Source organism: Myotis nattereri, assembly GCF_964212035.1.
Source record: "Myotis nattereri genome assembly, chromosome: 1".
Taxonomy (NCBI): Eukaryota; Metazoa; Chordata; class Mammalia; order Chiroptera; family Vespertilionidae; genus Myotis; species Myotis nattereri.
The window spans coordinates 115921384-115946705 of record NC_138075.1 but is presented as its reverse complement, the minus strand read 5'-3'; the positions used below and the strand labels follow the sequence as shown (position 1 = coordinate 115946705).

Genomic DNA, 25322 nt, shown 5'->3' with positions numbered 1-25322 from the left:
ACAACACGTCATCTATACACTTATACTACCCCCCAAGTTGAAGTTATTTTCAAAAATTAATTTAGATGTTTTTTAATGGCAAGAATAGTCTATTTTGTTGTACTTACAATATGAGGCTACACAGTTATAAAGTTTTTTTAAACATCAATTTCAAATGGAAAAATACTCTCAATAGGACTGAAAACTGGTAAATAAATTCTGGAAGGACAAACAGCTGTTTAGTACTTTGACCTTAAATGCTTTGGTATAGTGTCTTGGGGAATTGGTCATGTTGAATCTAAGTAGCTGTTATTTGATCATTTAAAAAGTAGCAGTTTTGTAGCTCATAAAAGAATGGAAATAAGGTATGACCTTATTCCCCATTCTGCTAGGAGACAGAAGAAAACTGGGTCTGGAGTCTTTCCTGACTCTAACCCTAAAAGTGCACTTCTGACATTGTAGGTTAAGGTACTCAGTAACATGCCACTGATACTAGAGGTGGAAAATAAAATGGTACAGAACTGAATGAGATTACAAGAAAGAAGGTGAAAAGTGAGGGTGTATAAATTCATGGAAATGTTCAACACCAATTTCTTCAAAGTGTTATTCCTTAAGCTTAGTCATGGGAATTATTTATATTTTAAATCTGGTCTAATATATATTTTGACAGGTATAAGGCAGAAGGAAACTTACTCCTTCAATACTTAGGGTTTTCAAGACTCAGTTCTAAATGTTTAACTGCCCCCAACCACTACCACCAGAAAAAAAAACAAAACCCAACAACTTGTGATTGGCCTGTGAGTGACAGATATATTAGACATTATATACAGTAGATTACCAAGTCAATAGTCTAAGTAACTGAGCCATTTCACTATTCAGTTTCTTTATAGCATGAATACTTATTAACCTCACAAATTTGGAGAAAATTTAGAATAACTACAGATGTATACAATTAGCATTTAACTATCCACAGATATTTTGGAAATCCTATCATAGACAGTGTCTCCTCTCTATAAAAGTGGAATAAAACAAGAGTAAGTCCTTTTGGCAGATATAGCAAGGCAATGTTTAGTTCATATTTAAAAGCCGAAATCTTGTTACATAGTTTTTTCATCTTTGAACTTCCAAAAGACTATAAAAGTGGCTCTTCTTAATATATTTTAGGATTTCATTTCAGCTATTTCCTCTTTATATTCAGAAGATTGGGTGCAGACACTTTCACTTTGCCAGGAATGTTTCTTGATAAATCCGTGTCCTAAAAAAAGAGAATTGCTGAATATTTTCACATTCTGTATGGTCAATCATATTTCTTTTTATGACAGTTTATGTATCCTGTGCTATCAAAAGAAAGGCACTTCTAAAATTTTTATGTGAAGTGATTCTACTTATTTGATACTGCTTCTAGGAAGCATTTTCTACCAAGACAGTAGCTGCAACTTGCATCTACTAAATAAATCAAGAACAAAAAAAACAGCAAGTAACTGCTGACATTTTCAGAATGTTCTGCCATCTTCAGAAAGTTCAGGAGGAATACCTTACCTTTACGCTGCGGAATAAGTCTTTTTCTCTTGCTGTTGCTTCTTTGGAATGCATGAAACTATGCAAGGCTGTTTTTGCAGCTGTAAATAGAAATTAGAAGAATGTAGTTCTGTTCAGTCAAGAAATGTTTAAAATGACAATTCAAAAAAGTTTTTAAATACCTTTTCCCTTTTTCTGAATTCCAGGAGTAAGTTTCACTTTGTATCTTTAAAGAGGAATTGTATATGTTAGTAAACAGATATTACAAACAACTCATAAATCACTGTTGTGACAGCTGCTTTAGTTAAATGGTGATGACTTACTTATAGTTTGTCATGGTGGTATAAGGGGCACACATTGGAATGGCAAACAGTAGTACATCTTCAGCATGTGGCTGTCCCGTCAAAGAGTCAAACAGATTTTCCTAAAAAGGGAAAACAAACAATTATTAAAGTAATTCACATCACTTCTAAAAAACAACTCTAAAACCTGTCAAAATAGTATCTCAATGTATTTTTATCCTTTTCTGATTGATAGTCGTAAGCTCTGCTTTATAGCTCTGAAGAGCTTAAGACCAATGGTGTTTAAATATATATTCTTGATTACTTATCATTTTTCCTAGCATAATGAGAAATGAGAAAATGATTTTCAAAACGGCACTCATAATCCATTTAAGAGAAAGGGAGAAAAAAACTTGCTAGGTGTTGAGTTGTGGGAAACTACTATGGATTAAAATGAAACATGACAATGACCACAAATAGATTTAAATCCATTGCATGGAAATGGGACTGATACTCTGGCTAGACCAGTGGTTCTCAACCAGGGGGTTTTGCCCCCAGAACACACTGGGCAATGTCTGGAGACATTTTCGGTGGTCACAAATGGGGGAGAGGAGTGTGTGTGTGGGGGGGGTGGGGATAGAGCACTACTGACATCTAGTGGGTAAAGACCAAGGATGGGACAGCTACCCACAACAAAGAATTACCCATCCCCAAATATTCATAGTGCTGAAGTGGAAAATTTCAGGGCTAGAATAGCCTTCTCTCTTACCTTTTCTTAGGAGAACTCCTAGGGCTTAGAGTTTCCCATTTGGTGGCTGCCTATAAGATTGCCCATATTTTTTAACATGAGTAAATTTAGAGACAAAATGCTTGGTACTACGTGCCGTGAGCTCTTCTAAATCTTTTACATATGCTACCTTAGTTCTCAAAACAGCTCTCTCCTCTTAGGGACAGTTATCATCCCCGTTCTTCAGATAATGGAACAGGCACAAGGAATGATGTTTCCAAGGTTGCAATTACATGCAGCAAAGTTGGGACTCAAACCCAGAGTGTCTGACTAGAGCCTTGTCTTAGCCTTTTCAGTTTTAATTAGTTGTGTCAAACGTTCTGGGAGCTGAAGTGCAGTCAAAGTGTTGTGGTAGGGACCCCGACAAAAGCATACCTCGTTTCCCTGTTGATCCAGATCTTGCTCTTCCTGCTCCAAATATAAAATTTTAAAAGTCAGCTATAACTTAAATCAAAATTCCACACTATTAAAAACTATGAGGAGAAAGAAATAGTGATTTAACAAGACTGCCACATCTAATTTTTGTGTTCTTCCATGTCCCAAGACTCTGACTGACTTAATTTGTATCTAATGATTCAAAAAGCAATGCCATTCAAAGAGAAAAAGGATTGTTCTCTGAGGTTTGAAAAAAGGACTTTCCCATAGAGCAGTGATTTTCAACCTTTTCCATCCCATGGCACACATAAAGTAATTACTAAGATTCTGCAGCACATCAAAAAATATACAGTGGGGCCTTGACTTACGAGTGTCCCGACTAACGAGTTTTTTTGAGATACGAGCCGTCTCTTGGCCGATTTTTTGCTTTGAGTTGAAAGCTAAAATTCAGGTTACGAGCCAGCTTCAGATACCCCACCGCTAGTTGGTGCAGCGAACGTCACAGTGAAAGCCACAACATCAGCCCAGCATCATGTGTCTCACTAGTTCACAATTGATTTGACATATGAGTAATTTGAGTTACGAGCTCCGTCACGGAACGAATTAAACTTGTAAGTCAAGGCCCCACTGTATATACTGCTGATCTGACCAAAAAATAAATATAATTTTGATTTATTCACACCGGACAGCTACTGTGTTGGCTGTTGTCTTTTTTTTTTTAATCTAAGGGAAAAGAGGTCAGTGCTCCTGACTAAATAGTCAGGTATTACATGTTTTAAAAATTCTTGAGACACACCAGTTGAAAATCGCTGCCACAGAGTATATGCTGAAGCGATGAATGTTATAAGGACGATTTAAATGACAAACAGCCCTGGCCCATGTGGCTCAGTTGGACATTATCCTGTGAACCAAAGGGTTGCTGGTTCAATTCCTGGTCAGGGCACATACCCAAGTTTCAGACTCAATCCCTAATATGGGGTGTAAAGGAGGCAGCCAATCGATGTTCCTCTCTCACAATGATGTCTCTCTCTCCCTCTCCCTTCCTCTATCTCTAAAAATCAATAAAACATTTTGTAAACAAAAAAAAATAAAAAATGACAAATAACTAAGCTTGATGCATTTGCCAAGGAAAAAGAAAACAGAATTTTGATAAACAGAACTTTTATACTTTAGTCTCCGTTCAACAGTTTTAGGATAAATTTTCACACAGTAAGATAAGCTTAATTTTTGCTCACATTAAAAACCTATCTGGATATAATATGTCCATGAAAGAACATTCAAAATTAACACCTTTAATGAATACTTGTAAGTCTAAAGTTTACAGAATTAATTATAAGTATGAGAACTAAAAATTTGAGGACTGAAATGAATTTTAGTATTAGTAAACAACAGGGGAAAATAGCAAAACATTTAGAATCTCCATGAACATTACCTGCACTCATGGAACACAAAGTTAAAACCAAAGCTTCAACTGCCATAAATGAAAATACAGGCTGAATAAAATTTTTTACAAATTTAAGTCCTTTGCTCAGAATTTCAAGAAGATGTATGTATTCACGTAAGAAGATATACTTAGGGCTAGTCTTGTACTCATTTGATAGAATAATCAGGCAACCATCTTAACTGGAAAAAATGTTAACTTCTCATGGTTTTGAAATCAGGGCACTTGGCACTTTTGATTGTGTAGCCATTCACAACATTACGTAAGATAACATAGCATTTATTCCTGTAGAAAAACCTCGAGAAGTGCAAACTTATTTTTGACTCATCTTAACAACAGTCCCAGTTATTTGTCTTATTTTAACTGAGTTCCCACCAGAATCAAATAAAGCCTGTTTCAAAAAACTGATTATTTTAAAAGACTTGTGATAAACTTTATCAACTATGAACACCACCATTTTTATGTTTATGTTCTGGAATTTTAGTCTTACAGGTTTATTTCTAGGGTGACTTTTCATCAAGGATAGGGTTATTACTTGTCCTGGTTTTAGCACTGTTAAGTCTCATGTCCTGAGAACCCTAGAATGATTGGTCACCCTAACTAAGGAGCAAAAGCCCACGTGTGTATGGTAACCTTACCTTGTCATCATGTGGATCATCTACAGCCAAGTCTTGTAACTCATGAGTTATAACCTCAAAGGATGGGGTTTCTTTCTTTATGCTGTCTGAGACCTGTAGTCCTCCTCTAGGTTTTTGGGGCTGTTTCTTCACTGGTTCATCCTTCATTTTTCCTTTCTTCCCCTTCTTCCCTTTCTCTTCTTTATTTGAACCTGCAGACTTCAATTCATAGAGGAAAGAAGTTAATGTCAGTATTTTCAATATTGTCAATATTTTAACAAAAGTGTATTGAATACATAGCATATATAATAGGCAGGGATCTGGATGCCCCTTGAAAAGCAAAGGAAGAAAATATTTTTAGATATTACTTACCCCCAGCAATTTCATAATGAGTTCACGGTCTTCTTCATCTTGGTCCTTGTATTTTTCCTTCATTTTTTTCATTTTACTCTACAATATCAAAAGATTTTTGTTGGAAAAATTCAGCAGTAAAAAAAAAATGAGAACAAATGTTGGTAAAGAAAAATTGCTTCTTTAGTTCTCTGTCAAAAATACTATTGAGCAAGGCACCATTCTAAAGACAGATAAATCATAGTCCTCACCCCTCAAGGAATTTACCATCTGGTAGAAAAAGAAGATACATATAAAAGTATGAACAAATTAATGCAACATATTCTAAATACAGTAGAGGTACATACAAATTATTTCTAAGGTAATTTTGAGAAAGACATTTCTTTGAGCTTGAGCAAGAACTGGAGGGGGGGGAATAAAGCAAAACTTGAAAATCTTAAAGAAATACATTTTATAGTATCTGGGAAAATAGGAAAAGCAAGATTATAAGGTAAAGACAAGACTAATAGCAAGTCATTGCATTTGGTTGGAGTCAGGATATACATATAGAGGAGAAACAGGAAACAAGGCAGCACAGATAGGCTGGGTAGTTACTATCAAGGCTCTTAAAATTGAATTTTATCAATGGAACTAGTGAAATCTTTACTCAAACTACATATCCAAATCATCCTAGTGCTTTTTAAAACTACAGACTTGTATCTAGGTCTCATATTCAAAGATTTTTTGTCTTGATTAGACTTAACTGGGGCCCAAACAACAAATTCCTAATTTTTAAATGTTTCTTTAAACAGGACACACACACACATAAAAGATTGGTAAGTCCGACTTTATTAAAATTAACAAATGCTGCTCATCAAAAAACACTATTATAAAAGTGAAAAAAAATCAAGTCTCAAAATGTGAAAAGTATTGGGCCCTGGTCGGTGTGGCTCAGTTGGCTGGAGCATCATCCTGTGCACTGAAGGGTTAAGGGTTTGATTCCTGGTCAGGGCACATCCCCAGGTTGTGGGTTTGATTCCTGGTCGGGGTACATATCGGGGGCAACTGATGAATGTTTCTCACATCAATGTTTCTCTCTCTTCCTCTCCCTCTGCCTTCTTTTCTCTCTAAAATGAATAAAACATGTCCTTGGGTGAAGATTAAAACAATAATTTTTAAAAACTGTGAAAAGTATTTGTAATACATATATCAATAAAAGACATATTCAGTATTTAAGAGAACGCAAAGTGCTCAATGTAATTAGTCATCAGGGACACACAAATTAAAGCAAAAATAAGATTTCAGTATATCTACACTTAAATGACCAAAAAATAACCTGACAATACCAAAAGTTAGTGAGGATATGAAGCAACTGGAAAGCAACTAGAATTCTGACACAGTGCTTGTTGGGAAATGGTACATGTACTCTGGAAACTAATATTATCTACTAAAGCCAAACAACATGTACAATACAACCCAGCAATACTTCTTCTCACTACAACACAACAGAAATGCATAAATGACATAGATGAGAATGTCTATTAACAATACTGTAGATAGATAAATTGTGGCAGTCATACAATGGAATGCTACTAAGCAATGCATATGAACTACTTTTATATGCAACATGCATGACATACAATGTTGAGTGAAACATGCTGGACAAAGGAGTATATAACATGATTTTTTTAAAAAAATATATTTTATTGATTTTTTACAGAGAGGAAGGGAGAGAGATAGAGAGTTAGAAACATCAATGAGAGAGAAACATCGACCAGCTGCCTCCTGCACATCTCCCACTGGGGATGTGCCCGCAACCCAGGTACATGCCCTTGACCGGAATCGAACCTGGGACCTTTCAGTCCGCAGGCCGACGCTCTATCCACTGAGCCAAACCGGTTTCTGTAACATATGATTGTTTTTATATAAAGTTCAAAAACAGGCAAAATAATCTAGTGAATAATAATGTTTTTGGCCCAGCCGGTGTGGCTCAATGGTTGAGCACTGACCCAAGTGAACCAAGAGGTTACTGGTTCAATTCCCAGTCAGGACACATGCCAGGGTTGCAGGCTAGGTCCCAGTAGGGGTAGTGCAGGAGGCAGCTGATCAAAGATGTTTCTATCTCTCTATCCCTCTCCCTCAATTTCTAAAAGAAAAAAAATCAGTAAAAACATTTTTTAAAGAAGTAATATTTTGGATGGGATGCTATTTAGAAAGAGACAAGAATGAGTTGTGCATTTTATTATATGTACACTAGAGGCCCGGTGCACGAAATTCGTGCACTTGGAGGAGGGGGTCCCCCAGCCTGACCTGTGCCCTCTCACAGTGTGGGAGCCTCGTGATCAATCACCCCAAAGAGGTGGGCCTCGTCCACCCATCCGGGGCTCCTTAATGGGTTGTCCCAAAGAGGTAGGCCGGAGCTGGGGACCCGCCCTGCGGCACAGGAGGCAGTGGGGACTCTCCACTGCGACTTGCCTCCTCCTCAAGAGGCGGCGGGGACTCTCCGCCAGGACCCGCCTCCTCTTGTGAGGCAGCAGAGATGCCGGGACCGGCCCCCTCCGTGCCACGTGGAGCCACAAAACCCCTAGGCCTTGCCGTGTGGAGCGGCCACCGGGTCCTGCCTCCACTGTGCGCGCAGCCATCTTGTGACGGCGTGGGGGCATCACACGCAAGGGCATGACAACTACTTAGCGTTTTATTAGTAAGGATTATACTTCAAAAAAATCTTGAGAATTAGCCCAGCCAGTGTGGCTCAGTGGTTGAGCATCGCTATGAACCAGGAGGTCATGGGCACATGCCCAGGCTGTGAGCTAGATCCCCAGTGTGGGTGTACAGAAAGCAGCCAATCAATGATTCTCTCTCGTCACTGATATTTCTCTCTCCTCCCTTTCTCTCTGAAATCAATAAAAATAAAGTAAATAAAATAAAAGACAGGAAAAAAATCTTGAGAATAAAATGAATAATCCTATAGAATAAAAGAGAAACCTATAAATTGACCATCCCTCCGCTATGTGCACCAGCCAATCAGGAGTGAGTATGCAAATTACCCCAATAAAGATGGTGGGTTAATTTGCATACACAGGCGCTGAGCGGCCTGGGTCCTGGGAACATCCTTGGGACCCAGGCCGCTCCTAGCCTGTAGGCCCGCGCATAGGCCCTGAGTGGCCGGGGTCCCAAAACACCCCTGGCTACTCCGGGCCCATGGGCGCAGGCGCCAAGTGGATGTTCCCGCCCCATGGCCACTTGCGTGTGCGCCGGCGCCAAGCCCCCCAGCCCAGCGCCCACAACGTGTGGGGCTGGCTGCCGGCCTCGGGGGGCATGCGGAGACCCAGTGGCAGCCACGCGCACGGCCCGGGGTCTCTGCACGCCCCCAAGCCCGGCGCCCACAACATGCAGGGCTGGCTGCTGGCTTTGGGGGTGTGCCCTCCCCGGCAGTGGGGACACACCCCTAGCCCAGTGGACACAACACAGGAGGTCCTCTGTGCATGAGCTGCAGAGGAAACACCTTTTCTTTTTTTTAAACATATATTTTATTGATTTTTTACAGAGAAGAGGGGAGAGGGATAGATAGTCGGAAACATGGATGAGAGAGAAACATCAATCAGCTGCCTCCTGCACACTCCCCACTAGGAATGTGCTCCCAACAAAGGTACATGCCCTTAACAGGAATCAAACTTGGAACCCTTCAGTCTGCAGGCTGACGCTCTATTCACTGAGCCAAATCAGTTCAAGTGTAAACACCTTTTCTGACAGCTCATTGGCTAAGCTCCCTGTATGCCACCACTTGCATTGTTCTTGGTAACTTGGGTTATGGATCCAAGAAGGTGATCTAAGGTTTTTCCACCACATTCCTGGAGGAAAAAAAAAAGGTCGGCTGCTGGAGGGGCTAAGAAATATCATATCCTGCCCTAATCGGTTTGGCTCAGTGGGTAGAATGTCAGCCTATGGACTGAAGGGTCCCAGGTTCGATTCCAATCAAAAAGGGCATGTACCTTGGTTGCGGGCACATCCCCAGTAGGGGGTTTGCAGGAGGCAGCTGATCGATTTCTCTCTCATCAATGTTTCTAACTATCCCTTCCTCTCTGTAAAAAATCAAAAAAAAATATATTTTTTAAAAAATGTCATGTCCTGCCCTAGCCGGTTTGGCTCAGTGGATAGAGCCTTGGCCTGCTGACCGCAGGGTCCGGGTTCGATTATGATCAAGGGCATGTACCTAGGTTGCAGGCTCCTCCCTGGCCGGGGCCCAGGTCACGGCTCATGCAGGAGACAACCAATCAAAGTGTCCCTCTCACACTGATGTTTCTCTCTGTCTCTCCCTCTCTCTTCCACACTCTCTACAAATCAATGGAAATATATCCTCAGGTGAGGATAAAAAAAAAAGAAAGAAAGGTCATATCCTCTGAAAGACACATCTTGAAAATGCTTAAAGAAAGTTGTCATTTTTTCATGGTGAAGGGACTGGAGTCCAGGTTGATGAAAACACCTTGGCGGCTGTGGTGGCTGGCAGTGGCTGCAGCAGCGGGGTGATGGGCCTGGTGCCTTCCCCTGATCAGCCCGGTCGCCTCCCACAGAGGGCTCCCAGTCTGTGAGAGGCGACAGGCTGGGCTGAGGGAACCTCCCCTCCAGTGCACAAATTTCATGCACCCGGCCCCTGGTCCTATATAATAAAAGCCTAGGTGGTGTCACGCCCTCGCGCAACGTTTTCACAAGATGGCCACCCTCACGTCATCACAAGATGGCCAGAAGGGGAGGGCAGTTGTGGGCGATCAGGCCTGCAGAGGAGGGCAGTTGGGACCGATTGGGCTGGCAGGGGAGGGCAGTTGGAGGCAACCAGGCCTACAGGAGAGGGCATCTGGGAGCGACCAGGCCGGCAGGGAAGGGCAGTTGGGGATGACCAGGCTTCAGGGGAGGACAGTGGGGGCCATCAGGCTGGCAGGGGAGGGCAGTTGGGGGTGATCAGGCAGGCAGGGGAGCAATTAGGGGCAATCAGGCAGGCAGGCAGGTGAGTGGTTAGGAGCCACAAGCAGTCCCGGATTGTGAGAGGGATGTCCGACTGCCAGTTTAGGCCCGATCCCTAAACCAGCAGTCGGACATCCCCCAAGGGGTCCCAGATTGGAGAGGGTGCAGGCCAGGCTGAGGGACACACACCCCGCCTGTGCACGAATTTCATGCACCGGGCCCCTAGTATTACTAATAAATTGAACCAAGAAATGGAAAACTTGATAAAAGAACAGTATCCTGGAAAATGTAAAATAGGATAATCAACTGAAAAAAACAGAAAACCTGCATGGACCTATTATCACTAAAGAAATTTAGTACTTAAAAAAACCTATCTTCAAAGCCCTAAATATTAGGCAGTTTTATAAGTAAATATTATTAAATTTCAAGATGCAAACAACCTCCATTTTATACAAGTTCTAGAGAGCAGAAAAGAGGAAAAAGTCCCAAACTTATTTTATGAAACTGGTATAACCATACCAAAACCACACAAAGACAGTATAAGAAATTACAGGGCAATTTAATCGATATTCTCAAGTAATTTACCACATTAACTGATTAAGGGAGTAAAAATAATACATGCAGAAAAAGCATTCAATAAAATGTAATTCTTCATTAAAAACTAGAGGCCCAGTGCACGACATTCATGCACTGGGGGGTGTGGGGATCCCTCAGCCCGACCTGCACCCTCTCCCATCTGGGAGCCCTCAGGGGAGCCCTCTCCAATCTGGGAGTTTCTGTCTGTCTTTGCAATCATATTAGCGAATTGTCTGAGACCCCAACTCAGTTTGGTTTGTTGCTCACAGAATAATAGAGGCATTTTTTTTTTTTCCTCTGCTTCATTGGTGGAGATTTCCTGGAAGTTTTAGGATATCTTCCCTTTAATTTTTCCTAGACACTCTGATTTTACTTATGTCTCTCACCTTTGCTCTCCCTCCATCCCCCACCGCAACAGTAACTTGCTCCAGGCTCACTTTGCTCTAGTGTCAACAGCGGTTCTCAACCTGTGGGTTGCGACCCCTTTTGGGGGTCGAATGACCCTTTCACAGGGGTGGCCTAAATACATCCTGCATATCAGATATTTATATTACGATTCCTAACAGTAGCAAAATTACAGTTATGAAGTAGCAACGAAAATAATTTTATGGTTGGGGGTCACCACAACATGAGGAACTGTATTAAAGGTTCGCAGCATTTGGAAGTTTGAGAACCACCATCCGTCTGCCACCAGAACTACAATTCCCAGCATTCCTGGTGCTCCCCGTGCTCTGGGCTTCTGCTTCCGGTCCTGGGGCTGCCACCAGAACTACTATTCCCAGAATTCCTGGTGCTCCCTGCGCTCTTGGTTTTCCCTTCCTGCTCCGTCTCCATCCCATGGCCTCCCACTCTGCCAAGTCCTCCAAGCTGCCAGCTCTCCCTCTCTGCTCTCCGTCTGTGGCTTGGGGAGCTAAGTTCCCCAAGCCGCTCCACTCTCCACCGGCTCTCCTGCGCTGCTCTCCGCCTGGCGCCTGTATATGCAAATTAACCCGCCATCTTTGTTGGGTTAATTTGTATACTCACTTCTGATTGGCTGGTGAGTGTAGCAAAGGGATGGTCAATTTACATGTTTCTCTTTTATTATATAGGATTATATAGGATAACTCTTCATAAAGGACATCTACCAACAACTCCTAAGACAACATGGTAACAACCTTAGCTACAGTCCCCTTAAATGTAATTAACAAAGATGCACACTATTATTACCTCTATGCAACACTGTAAACTGATGTTTGAGCCAGTGCAAAAAATATAAGAAAAGCATAACAGATATTAGGATTAGAAGGAAGAAAAGCCTTCATTTGCAAGCAATGTGACTGTATACAGATGAAATATTTTAAAAATTCAGTAAGACTACCTATTACTAGAATATGAAAACTGACTTCCCACATACCAGCAACTAATAACTAGGAAGTGAAATTTCAAAAAATATACTTTATTATAAAAAGTAATAAAAATTTTAAGTAGGAATAGATAAGACAGGTAAGACTCTAGAGGAAAATTGAAGAATACAAAGTCTCACATAATTATAGTCCACATTCATGGACACGAAGACTCACTGTGGTAAAGACGATAGCTCTCCACAAAAATAATCTAAAAATGTAATGTATTTTAGTAAAAATTTCATCAGGATTTGCCTTAGAACTTAAAGTATCTGCAGAATATCTCACTGTATAAACACCAAATTGTTTGTTATTTTATATTGTTGGGTATTTAAAATTATCTTCAGTTTTCTTGTTATTATAAATATCTTGATGAATATCCTTAGTATATACATATGATTTTTTAAAATATAAATTCCTAAAAGTAGAATTGGTGAGTCAAAGAGTAAGTACATTGTTAGGACTCCTGATGGGAATTCCCATGCTGTGAACTCAAACATTTATTGAATGAGATTGAACACACATTATCTATTAATTTGATGGGTGAAAAAAACACACCTTGTTTACATAAGCATTTCTTTTTATCAGATTTGCCATTTGTCTTGCAATTTTACTGATGGGTTCTTTTCTCCCCCTGGAATTTACTTTGGTATCTTTTTTAAACATGACTAGCCACTTCACTTATGAGGCCCACTGGCAAAACAACAGGAAATTTGATGTAGGAAAGTTCACTAAACATGATCTTTATTAAGACTTCAAAAGAGTTTTTAAAAAGGATACACTGATATAGTAACTGACAATCTCTTCTTTACACGCTACAGCATTAAAAAATTTTTTTATTGTTTTCAGAGAGGAAGGGGAGGGAGAGAGAGAAACATGATGACAGAGATGATGAGAGAGAATCATTGATCAGTTGCCTTCTGCACACATCCCACTGGGGACTGAGCCCACAACCTGGGCATGTGACCTGACTGGGAATCGAACCAGCAACCTCTTGGTTCATGGGTCAATGCTCAACCACCAAGCCACCCTGACCGGGCTAGAATTATTATTATTTTTTTGCCTACAGCATCTATTTCACTTAAATTTTAAAAATTTAAGGGGAACCTCACAACTTCATTTGTGAACCATATAGTATTAACTTTAACAATTCACCCCAGCTCTTCCCATAAGTGGCCTGTGGTGACATCTGAAAACGATTCATTATTCATTTGACCCAGCAAACCCCACAAAATCATGCAAATCAAGAGGTTCAAATCCTCACGTTCACTTTAAGAACATTCATGGGACTGCACAGGCCATCAAGGGTATGCATTTCGAAAAGTCACCAAGTATCTGAACGATGTCCCTTTACAGAAGCAATATGTACCATTTCGTTGTTAGAGTGGTGCAGTTGGTAGGTGTGCCAGGCCAAACATGGGCCTGGACACAGGGTGAGTAGCCCAAATAGAGTGCTGAATTTCTGCTGCACAAGCTTAAAAATGCAGAGAGTGATGCTGAACTTCAGGGTTTAGATGTCCATTCTCTGGTCATTGAGCACATCCAGGTGAGCAAAGCCCCCAGTATGTGGCATGGAACTTACAGAGCCCATGGGCAGATGAACCCATACACGAGCTCTCCCTGCCACATTGAGATGATCCTTACTGCAAAGGAAAAGACTGTTCCTAAATCAGGAGAGGAGCACAGACGGAATGATATCCCGAAAGAAACTAAAGAAACAAAAACTTATTGCCCAGGAGTAAATTCAGCATTAAACGCAATAAAAGTAAAAAAAAAAACACCAATTCACCCCAAAGTTTTATTACCTTTTGTCCTCGCTTCACTGGCTGCACAGCTGGGGCATTTTTGCCTGTGTTCTGATGTGTTTCAAGGTGTAGAGCATTTTCTTTTTCTTTGTCTTTTCCCTCTATCACTTCTAAATCCCCTGAGTCACTTGGAAGCTTTTTCTTCTTCAGTTCCCTAAATGTAAATGAAACAAAAACATCTAATTCTTAGAATTTCAAATTCTTAGTCCCTAAAAAAATTACATGGGGAAGGGACCATGTACAACGTATAACAGATCATGGCTTCTGCTTTACCTGATAATCACCAGTTACCATATACAAAGAAGCACTAATCATCACAAAGGAAAAAAGCTTAAAATTTTTCTCTCGTGGGTTTTTCATTCTTTCTGTCAATCAGCTCAATACACGATCACCCTCGACTTACCCTTATTTAGTAGCTACATTCAGTTCCTTAACACCTTGACAGCCAGGCAACAGGATTTGTAGTCTTTGTAATTAACATGGCCTTGGCAGATCTTAGCTATTTATTTTATTTTAAAAATATATTTTTATTGATTTCAGAGAGGAAGGGAGAGGGAAAGATAGAAACATCAATGATGAGAGAGAATCATTGATTGGCTGCCTCCTGCACGCCCCACACTGGGAATTGAGCCCGCAACCTGGGCATGAGCCCTGACTTGGAATTGAGCAGTGACCTCCTGGTTCATAGGTTAGAGTATCGAGGGTTCGATTCCTGGTCAAGGACGTGTTTCTGGGTTGTAGGTTTGATCCCCAGCCTCTCCCTCTCCCCCTCTTCCCTTCCACTCTCTCTAAAAATCAATGGGAAAAATATATCCTTGGGTAAGAATTAACAAAAAAAGCCCAACAAAATGAAATAAGATTTATGGCAAATCTTGGCAATTTTAATTGCCAAGGGACCCCTCAGTGCACAAAGGGAGGTCTTTAGAACAGCAAGGTGATTGGTCATAACTAAATTGTCAATAAAAAATAATTACATGCTTTTCAGTTAAATAATACAAATATGTTTACCTTCTTTCCTTGGCTGACAAATGTCTCCGGCTCTGTAATTTACTGTCAATCTATTAAAAAAACAAACAATATCACTACTAATTTTCCAAACAATAAAACTGACAAGTAGAAAATTATTCTATTCATTGAGAAGGACATGTTTGTTCTTCATAAAACTTTCAAAACAGCTTACCATATTAGAAGATTCTTCTTTTGAAGCCAATTTCTGGAGGGACCTATGAAAAGAGGAATCCACTAGCCTGTAGAAGGCATGTATTTACAAAGTCCCAAAACATTTCCATATCATACCCTTAATTACTGATAATCCTACAAATTTTCAAATTACAAAATCTAATTGCTTACTTATTTCCTCACGCTTTTAAATATATTCTTAAATAGCTGACATGTATTGAACACTTACTATGTACCAGGCACTGCTAGATGCTTTACATGCGTATTATCTTCGCCAAAACCCAATGAATTGGATAATAATTTTCACCAAGAAGAAAATTGAAGCTTAGACATAAAGCAACTTGCCTAAGGATACAGTCTGAGACTCACTTCTGATCTGACTCCTAAGCCATTCTTAACTACTCCAATGGTAATGCTTTTATAACTATGGTACTGTTAATTTGGTGATCAGTTAAAGACATTAAAGACTCAAACACCTTATTTTTCGCATGGCAATGCCTTTCTTATATTATTAGCATTTATAATCATTTATTTATTTCTATTTTGACCTAGTTTAGTCATTTTTGTATTTACTGTATTTTTCCACCCTGGGTCCTGGGAATTTCTTTAGAGAGACCAGACCTCCAAATCAAATTGTAAAAAAGATAATAAAGTCACAGAACAGGGTAAAAGTACTAAGGTCAATTCTTGGTATTATCTTTTTAAGGATTAACTCATCATTCCTAGCTTCCAAAATAAAACTTACAATTATAGTTTTTAAATTACCTCTGGGACTGAAGGTGGGACAAGTCAATGGTAGTATCAGGATAATTTAATATCTCTTCCCCTTCATCCTTCATTTCACCAACAGATTCCTGATCTTTTACTACCTCTTCAGATTCTCCTTCATCTTCGGAGCTTTCTTCCTGCACTAGTTCTTCATTTAGCTCATCTCCACCACTATGAATATTAATACCCTCCTGGTCAACCTGAGACATGAATTCCACTTCCACAGGAGTTTCCTGTAATTCCTCTTTATCTTCTTCACTGCTACTGTCTCCTCCATCTGTAGAATTACCATGAGAAAAGTCAAGAGTGCTATCACCACAAAAAGCTAGATAATTTCCTTGAAAACTTCAAAAAATATTCTACTGATTCCGTTTTTCCAAAAGATTACCAGAAAATACCTGTTCATCCTCACAGGGTTCTCTGATTTACACAAAAGGATACTCTGTATCATGAATTGGTTGGAACAAATGATCTCCAAGATGCTTTACCATAATAAACTTCTTGGACATTACAACCATCTATATATATAAAAGCCTAAGCGACCAAACAACCGAATGACTGGTCGCTGTGATGTGCACTGACCATCAGAGGACAGATGCTCAATGGACAGGACCAGGCTCCCTCTTGTCTGGATTGGGCCTGTAGGAATCAGGACAAAACCGGCTATCTGACACCCCCCAAGGGGTCCCGGATTGCCAGAGGGTGCCGGCCAGGCCAAGGGACCACATCAATGCACAAATCCGTGCACCAGGCTTCTAGTTTTTAAAATAAAAACTATAACTTGTATTTGTTAGGTATTTCCAAAAAGGAGGACAGTAGCAGTTCTATAAATTCTGTTGCTTTTATTATAATTTGCACGTGAGAAATGAAATTAGATAATCCTATATAATAAATCGGTAATATGCAAATTGACCATCACACTCTTGCACAAGATGGCCGCCCCCATGTGGCCACAAGATGGCTGGCAGGGAAGGGCAGTTGTGGGCAATAATGCCGGCGGGGGGGGGGGGCAGTTAGGGGTGACCAGGCTGGCAGGGGAGGGCTGTTGGGAGCAATCAGGCCGGCAGGGGAGCAGTTAGGCATCAATCAGGCTGGCAGGGGAGCGGTTGGGAGTCAGCAGTCCCAGATTGTGAGAGGGATGTCCGACTGCCGGGATGTCTGGGATTAGGCCTAAACTGGCAGTCGGACATCCCCCGAGGTGTCCCAGATTGGAGAGAGTGCAGGCTGGGCTGAGGGACAACCCCCCTCCCCCCCAGTGCACGAATTCCATGCACCTGGCCTCTAGTGTGGTATATAACTGGCACACAGCATGTGTTCACACTCTGGCAAAAGGAACACTATCTAGCAATATGGCCTAGTTGCCTCACCTATAAAATGGGATACCACCACCCATCTGACAAGGATAGTTTTGAGAATTCAATAAAAAATAATGTAAATAAAGCACTTTATATAGTATCAAGAACAGATTGAAAATTTTAAAAAAAGAGACTTGTTACAACAGTCAGTAGTCGTAAATAAAACAATGCAGCATTACTCCCAAAAATGAATGACCCTAGGAGAAAGATAACTATAAATATAACTTAGATATTTTCTTTAGTTCCTTCAGGTAGATAGGTAAATTTATTCTAGTAACCATAGTTGCTCTCCACTAGAAGCAAATATATGATTAAATCAAGCTAAATTATCTTAAAGGAAATTGTACTTGTTATGAACTCATCTTTGTATCACTTCTAAACCCTAAAGCAGCGGTTCTCAACCTGTGGGTCACGACCCCTTTGGCGGTCGAACAACCCTTTCACAGGGGTTGCCTAAGACCATCCTGCATATCAGATATTTACATTATGATTCATAACAGTAGCAACATTACAGTTATGAAGTAGCAACGAAAATAATTTTATGGTTGGGTCACAACATGAGGAACTGTATTTAAAGGGCCAGAAGGTTGAGAACCACTGCCCTAAAGTAAGTGCTCATTCATATTTATGAATTACCCAATAAATACTGAAGGTTTATTATATAAATATATACTCAAGTGTACTAGTTATGGATCTAATTACTTTATAATTCACTAGGATTATAAGCATATTTAACATTGCCCAAAACAAAATTCAGTAAATGAAACTTTAATTATCCAAAAGGAGCTATGATTTTTTAAGTAAGAATTTAGAAGCAAAACTAGATACAGGCAGTCCTCGGGTTACGTCGGAGATCCGTTCCTATGGCGCGACGTAACTCAATTTTCACCATAAGTCGGAACCCACCTACACAAGCACCCACGTCACTCACATGGAGCACATACATAACAGTAATGAAGTGAAACAGTAAAAAAATTTAAAAGATAACAATTCCTGACCTTTACTTGTGGTAAATAAATAATAAAAAACATAAAGCACATATGTACATATGTTAAAATGACGGAACTTTTTTTTTTTTTATAAATACTGAAAATGGGAGATGGCGATGTAACCACGTAACCATGTAACCACGAAATGACGTACATCAAGTCCGACGTAACCCAAAGATTGCCTGTAATAGAAAACATTATTAGGTACTTCATTAAAGTCTGTAAACTACCTAGTTGTTCCATTTCTTCTGATATGAGTTCACTTGTGCAACTCGCCAGTGTCTCCATGTCTTCATCTTGCACTCTGACTTTTCGTTCACCTCGATGTCTCCAAACACAAGACTCATCTACCTATGGAAATAATCCCTTTTCATTGATGGAACTTTAAGTGAGGCTAATGAAAATCAGAAAAAAAAAAATAAAGAGCCTGGCCGGTGTGGCTCAGTGGCTGAGCATTGACCCATGAACCAGAGGGCATGGTTTGATTCCCGTTCAGGGCACAAGCCTGGGTTGCAGGAGGCAGCCAATCAATGATTCTCATCATTGATGTTTCTATCTCTCCCTAAAAATCAGTAAAAACATATTTAAAAAATATAATAATGAAGAATATGAAAAGTACCTTAAAAAGGAAGCTAAACCCCAGCATTAGATATGACGGAGGAAGGAAATTCTTTTTTCCTACAAAAGATAATGGACATAAATGTTTTACAAATCTGTTTTCTTCATTTTATGCTTGCAAGGTATCTGACACCAATGGTTACACTTGTTTTGTCTTTTCTCTGTCAAGAGGAACATTTCCCATTTACAGAAATTGGCATTATGTAAGGAACAGGAATTAAGATAGAAAAATATGATTGTTTGCTCTCATCCTTTGCGTTAATCAGACCCTGAATAATCAATTTTTAGAAAAAAAGGTCATGTTATACTTTCTTATCCTTATAACTTTAAACTATGTGAAGTATATATTCATCAATAAAAATATATATGGAGATGACATGACAAATGCTAAATTTGCTACAGCAGAGTAATTTTCCTTACTTCATAACAGACTTCAAATATATGAAATCAAGACAAGAGTCTGTTCTGAGAATATTAGCAGATGGTCCTCAAACTGGTTCCTATAACCCACTGACAATCATTACCTCTTATCATGAAGCTTCCTGTTGTCAAATATTCTCCAGTTGGTGCTGTTTTAGACACCTGAGGAACACGTAATACATTATACTCTTGTCTTTAGAAATTCTTAAAAAAAATATTTTCAATCAAGAAAGTCATATTCAAGTAAGTAGTGCTATGTCCTGAGAAGTTTATAAATTTAGCAAAAATGATCAATGCTGATGGGATATGTCTCTTTAATGATAAATATACCCTTTGCTGTAACAATGAAAAAAAAAAAAAAAAAAAAAAGAACATGCTAGAACATACTACATTGGTAATTTTCAAATGTCTTGGAGTAGAGCCAGAACTGGTCCACACCGTTCCTCTAGTGTGAGATATAATAAAGAAGTAGTAGTTTAGTAAGTTCACCATACAACTACACTTACTAAAATAAAACTATATTTATTAAATAAAATCCTTTTCTGAGATACTCTTTTTGGTAATAAAATCATCTTTTACTTTAGGAAATAAAAATGATAGCAGATTTTAAAATATATTCTAATTTGACAAAATAGGAAGTGAGCAAGATAATTCCACAACTAATAAATATATCATACATCTGTGAAATCCCCAAATCTGAGAGTATATTTATTAGTCATAGTTATGCAAAGGATTAAAAAAACCTATTCATAAAAGAATTAAAGTCACTTTCATAACAAGACTGAGGCAGACAAACCTAATCTCAGAAGTGGTATTTCCTAAAAATCCAGTATCACAGCATAGCAGAAAATAATATAACTGATATAAAAATGAAACAAAAATATAAGAAAGGATAATGGTATTGAATTCTTTTTACCACATGCTTTTTCATTATCTATCTATCTATCTATCTATCTATATAAAAGGCTAATATGCAGCCAAAACTGGTTTGGCTCAGTGGATAGAGCATCAGCCTGCGGACTGAAGGGTCCCAGGTTCGATTCCGGTCAAGGGCATGTACCTGGGTTGCGGGCACATCCCCAGTGGGGGATGTGCAGGAGGAAGCTGATCGATGTTTCTCTCTCATCGATATTTCTGACTCTCTATCTCTCTCCCTTCCTTCCTCTCTGTAGAAAATCAATAAAATATATTTTAAAAAAAAGAAAAAAGAAAGCTTCAATCTTTAAAAAAAAAAAGAAGGCTAATATGCAAATTGTCCCCATGGGAGTTTGACCGGGAGACAGACTGCTTGCTATGACATGCGCTGACCACCAGGGGGCGGCGTGGAACAAAGGAAGGCCCCAGCTGGCAGCTGGGGAAGGCAGGCCCTGGCCGGCAGCCAGAAAAGGAAGGCCCTGGTTGGCAGCCAGTAGGAAGGCCCTGATGGCTGGCCAGGTCTAGGAACCCTACCCATGCACAAATTTCGTGCACTGGGCCTCTAGTTAATTATAATTCTTGAAAATGTGTATCAATAGCAGTGTAAAGTCAAATGTGGAATGAAGTATCATCACAAAAAACAACATAACCATAAAGAATGACGATCACTAGCCCTAGCTGGTTTGGCTCAGTAGATAGACCGTCGGCATGTAGACTGAAGAGTCCCAGGTTCCATCCCCAGTAGGGGGTGTGCAGAAGGCAGCCGGTCAATGATTCTCTCATCATCGATGTTTCTATCTCCCCCCCCCCCCCAAATCATAGAAATAAATTAAAAAAGAGAAAAGGGACAATCACTAAAATCAAGTGACTACAAAACCATTGGATATACCTACTTTCCTGGAAGGGCCAAAAGGAATTCAGAAAATTCCAACAAGTATGAATAGGAGAAAGGTGTTTTAGGTCAGTATGTCCGTCATAATTAGAACACTCTCTATCCCATATAATTGCATGGATCACTCTCTCTTCATTTAGGACTCTGCAGCTCAAATCTTACCTTCCCAGATACTTTGTTCAGAACGGCAGCCCCTATCACTCTCTATCCCCTTAAAAAAAATACTTATAGCAATTGCTACCCGGCATTATGTATTTTTCTCCACTACCAAAATGTCAGCTCCATCAAGTAGGTAGGTACTCAGCCTTGTTCACTTCTATACCCCTAAAATTTGGTACATGGTAGGTCTTAATAAATTAAGAAAAGGACCATAGCCGTTATTACCTGATGATGGTACACCCACCAAGCACTAGTGATAACTCGGGCATCCCAAGCAGCACTGTAGCAAAGTGCCATTGTGCCAGCTTCAGTCAAGGTTCGAGGAGGAATCGGTTCTCCTGTAATAACAATGCTACAATGCGTCAGTACCAAGTACAGACTTTCTACTGAGCAAGATATGAAAATCACAGGTGTGGCAGGTTTAATCTTCTTATATTTTAAATACTAGTACTACATTTTTATTTCAATATTATAAAAAGTTACTATTTTTTTATTAAAATGTATTTACAGCAGGCTTTTAAATGGTCTAAGTCAGTGGTCGGCAAACTCATTAGTCAACAGAGCCAAATATCAACAGTACAACGATTGAAATTTCTTTTGAGAGCCAAGTTTTTTAAACTTAAACTATATAGGTAGGTACATTGTTATTAACTTAATTAGGATACTCCTAAGCTGGCCTTTGCTAAAAATGTTTCATTTTATAATAATAAAGCCACCAACACAAAATAATTACAATTCTTAAATTGATGACAAAAATACCTGTAGGATTTGCAGCTGGTTGGAAAAATATAGGTAACTTTATGCTTCAAGTAGGTACTTTTGTCACTCGCGCGCGTTTTGCGGACGCAACTAGCACTAACCACTGCACATGAGACTGCTGACTGATTGGCTCACTCCACTCGTGCATGAATCGCGTGCGCCTCCCCCTGCGCTGCATATCCCACGGCCCACCTGCGCTGCGTCTCCTGTTGCCCGACACCCCCCACTTCTTCAAAATAGACTCGCTCAGGCCGAAAACCGACTTCTGTGCATGGGCCACGAAGTTTCAACTGCACTGTACATGCACGCCCACATGTGGTATTTTGTGGAAGAGCCACACTCAAGGGTCCAAAGAGCCGCATGTGGCTTGCAAGCCACGGTTTGCCGACCACTGGTCTAAGTAAATAAAACAAATTAGAGAAGAAATTTCCTCTCTTATGTCAGTAAATCTAGCCTCATTCCAAAAAGGATAATTTAAACAATCTATTTAAAGTTTGAAGACTTCCAGAATTATTACAGATTCACTAAATCATCAAAATAAAGAGCATAATAATCACAAACCCCTAGTTATATTTCAAATATTTTTAAATTGGGATATCTCACATAACATAAAATTGACTCTTTAAAAATACACAGGTTTGGGCAGAAGTAGGTTTATAGTTGTATGTGAATACAGAGTTTATTTCTGAATTATTATTTATTATTGTACAAGAAGCTCGGGATTACCTCAGCCCAGCCTGCGCCCTCTTGCAGTCCAGGACCCCTTGGGGGATGTCCACCTGCTGGCTTAGGCCTGCTCCCCGGGGGATAGGGCCTAAGCTGGCAGTCAGACATCCCTTTGGCAGCTCAGGAGCCCTCAGGGGATGTCCACCTTCCAGCTTAGGCCCGCTCCCTGTGGGCCTAAGCCACAGCTGGACATCTTAGCGCTGCAGAGGAGGTGGGAGAGGCTCCTGCCACCACCACTGCGCTTGTAGCCATCAGCCCGGCTTGTGGCTGAGCGAAGCTCCCCTTGTAGGAGAGCAGTTGTTCTGTTGTCAGGGTCAATTTGCATATTACCCTTTTATTACATAGGATTATTTCCCACATGAACAGCTATAAACTTACTTTTGTCCACTTTGTAAAATTCAATGGGTTTTAGTATGTTCATAAAGCTATGGAACCATTATTACTAATTCCAGGAATCTCCATAATCCCCTAAATCCTGTATCCATTAATATAGTTTTATTTGTTCCTTATCAATTTGGATATTTTTTATTTCTTTTTATTGCCTAATGACCTATTTAGTACCTCCATAAACATGGAACAGAAGCAGCAATAACAGCCATGCTTATCTCATTTGTGATCTTAGGGGAAAGCTTTCAGTCTGTGAGCAGTAAGTACAATTGTTAGCTGTGGGTTTTCCATAGCTATTCTTTACCGAGTTGAGGAAATTCCGTTCTATTCCTAGTTTGTTGAATGCTTTTATCACAAGTGGGTGTTAGATTACTGCAAAGGCTTCTTCTGCATCAATTTAAATGATCATGTGATTTTTGTACTTTATGCTATTATACTTTACTACATTAATTAATTTTCAATCATAAGACAAACCTTGCATGCCTGGGATAAATCCCACTTTGTCATGGTGTATTATACTTTTAACATGCTACTAGATTCAGTTTCCTAATATTTTGTTGAGGATTTTTGTGTCTATATTCATAAGTGATATTGATCTGTAGTTTTCTTGTTATGTCTGTCTGGTTTTGTTATTAGGGTAAAATGGTCCTGTTGAAGAGTTACAACAGCGGTTGCCAACTTTCCGGACCTTGCGGGCCACCAGTGGTCTACAGACCACCAGTTGGTGATCGCTGAGTGAGAAAGTGTTCCCATCTCTTCTATTTTTTGGAAGACTTTGTGAAGGACTGAGGTTTAATCTTCTTTAAAAGTTTGGTAGAATTAACCAGTGAAGCCATGTGAGCCTGAGATTTCTTTGAGTAGGTTTTTTTAAATTACTAATTCAATTTCTTTACTTATTATAGGTTTGTTTTGATTTTCTATTTCACCTTAGGCCAGTTTTGGTAGTTTGTGTCTTTCTAAGAATTTGCTCATTTCATCTAGGTTATCTAATTTGCTGCTATACAACTTTTCATAGAATTCCCTCATGGTTCTTTTGATTTCTGTGAAGTTGACAGTAATGTCCCCTCTTTTGTTCCTAATTTTAGGAATCTGAACCTTTATTTGCTTGTTTTTCTAGACTTTAACGATTATAATTTTGTTATTGATTTGAAATTGTTCTTCTTTTTTATTATAGGCATTACCACCATAAATCTCTCTCTAAGAACTGCTTTAGCTACATCTCCAAAGTTTTGATACACGGTTTTCATTTCACTCATCTCAAGGTATTTGCTGACAACCCAGCCCCTAAAGATTTCCTCTTTGATCCATTGATTATTTATGAGTGTGTACTTTAATTTCCATACATGTGTATATTCTCCAAATTCTCTTCTATTAGTGGTTTCTAATTTCACTCCATTACGGTCAGAAAACTTAATTTGTATGATTTCAATAGTTTTAAAATTTATTGAGACTTTTAAAAAAATATATTTTTATTGATTTCAGAGAGGAAGGGAGAGGGAGAGAGATGGAAACATCAATGGTAAGAGAGAATCATTGATTGGCTGCCTCCTGCATGCCCCCCACTGGGGATCAAGTCCGCAATCCACACATGTGTCCTTGACTGGAATCAAACCCAGGACCCGTCAGTCCACAGGCCGATGCTCTATCCACTGAGCCAAACCAGCCAGGGCTGAGACTTTTTAATGAATATCATATGGTCTCTCCTGGAGAATGTTCCATGTGTACTTGAGAAGAATACGGATCTATTGTTATTTGGTGGAGTATACTAGAGATGTATTAGATCTAGTTAACTTGGTGCTGTTCACATCTTCACTTTCATTGTTGATCTTATATCTAGTTACTCTATCTATGATTGAAAGTTAAATATTAAAAGTTAAATATAATTGCTGAATTACCTATTTTTCCCTTCAATTCTGTCAGATTTTGCTTCATGTATTCTAGGGCTCTGTTGTTGAGTGTATATGTATTTATAATGGTTATAACTCACTAATGGATTGACTGTTTTATCATTATAAAGTACCTTATCTCTATTGACAATTTTTGTCTTATAGTTATATTAAAACATTTTAACAAAAGGAATTAAAGTTCTGAATAGAAAGAAATAT

At 39.4% G+C, this 25322-nt stretch overlaps 1 protein-coding gene across 6 annotated transcripts in view; it reads right to left on the bottom strand.

The window, feature by feature from the left end:
- Positions 1-58: 58 nt before the first annotated feature.
- The window catches only part of NEMF (nuclear export mediator factor), a 66150-nt gene continuing 40886 nt past the window's right edge, over positions 59-25322 (bottom strand). For 2 of the 6 annotated variants that reach the window (XM_081091210.1, XM_081091212.1), the window contains exons 19-33: positions 21571-21683; positions 19484-19541; positions 18961-19019; positions 18572-18692; positions 15995-16274; positions 15231-15273; positions 15059-15108; positions 14051-14204; positions 5371-5448; positions 5020-5217; positions 2941-2976; positions 1821-1921; positions 1680-1723; positions 1519-1598; positions 59-1234 (exon numbers count right to left, since the gene is read on the bottom strand). In XM_081091210.1, coding sequence (XP_080947336.1) covers positions 1157-1234; positions 1519-1598; positions 1680-1723; positions 1821-1921; positions 2941-2976; positions 5020-5217; positions 5371-5448; positions 14051-14204; positions 15059-15108; positions 15231-15273; positions 15995-16274; positions 18572-18692; positions 18961-19019; positions 19484-19541; positions 21571-21683 — 1493 coding nt within the window. In that variant the 3' untranslated portion in view covers positions 59-1156. The remainder of the gene's footprint in view (positions 1235-1518; positions 1599-1679; positions 1724-1820; positions 1922-2940; positions 2977-5019; positions 5218-5370; positions 5449-14050; positions 14205-15058; positions 15109-15230; positions 15274-15994; positions 16275-18571; positions 18693-18960; positions 19020-19483; positions 19542-21570; positions 21684-25322) is intronic. The other 4 variants (XM_081091213.1, XM_081091215.1, XM_081091211.1 and 1 more) reach the window with 3 other exon arrangements.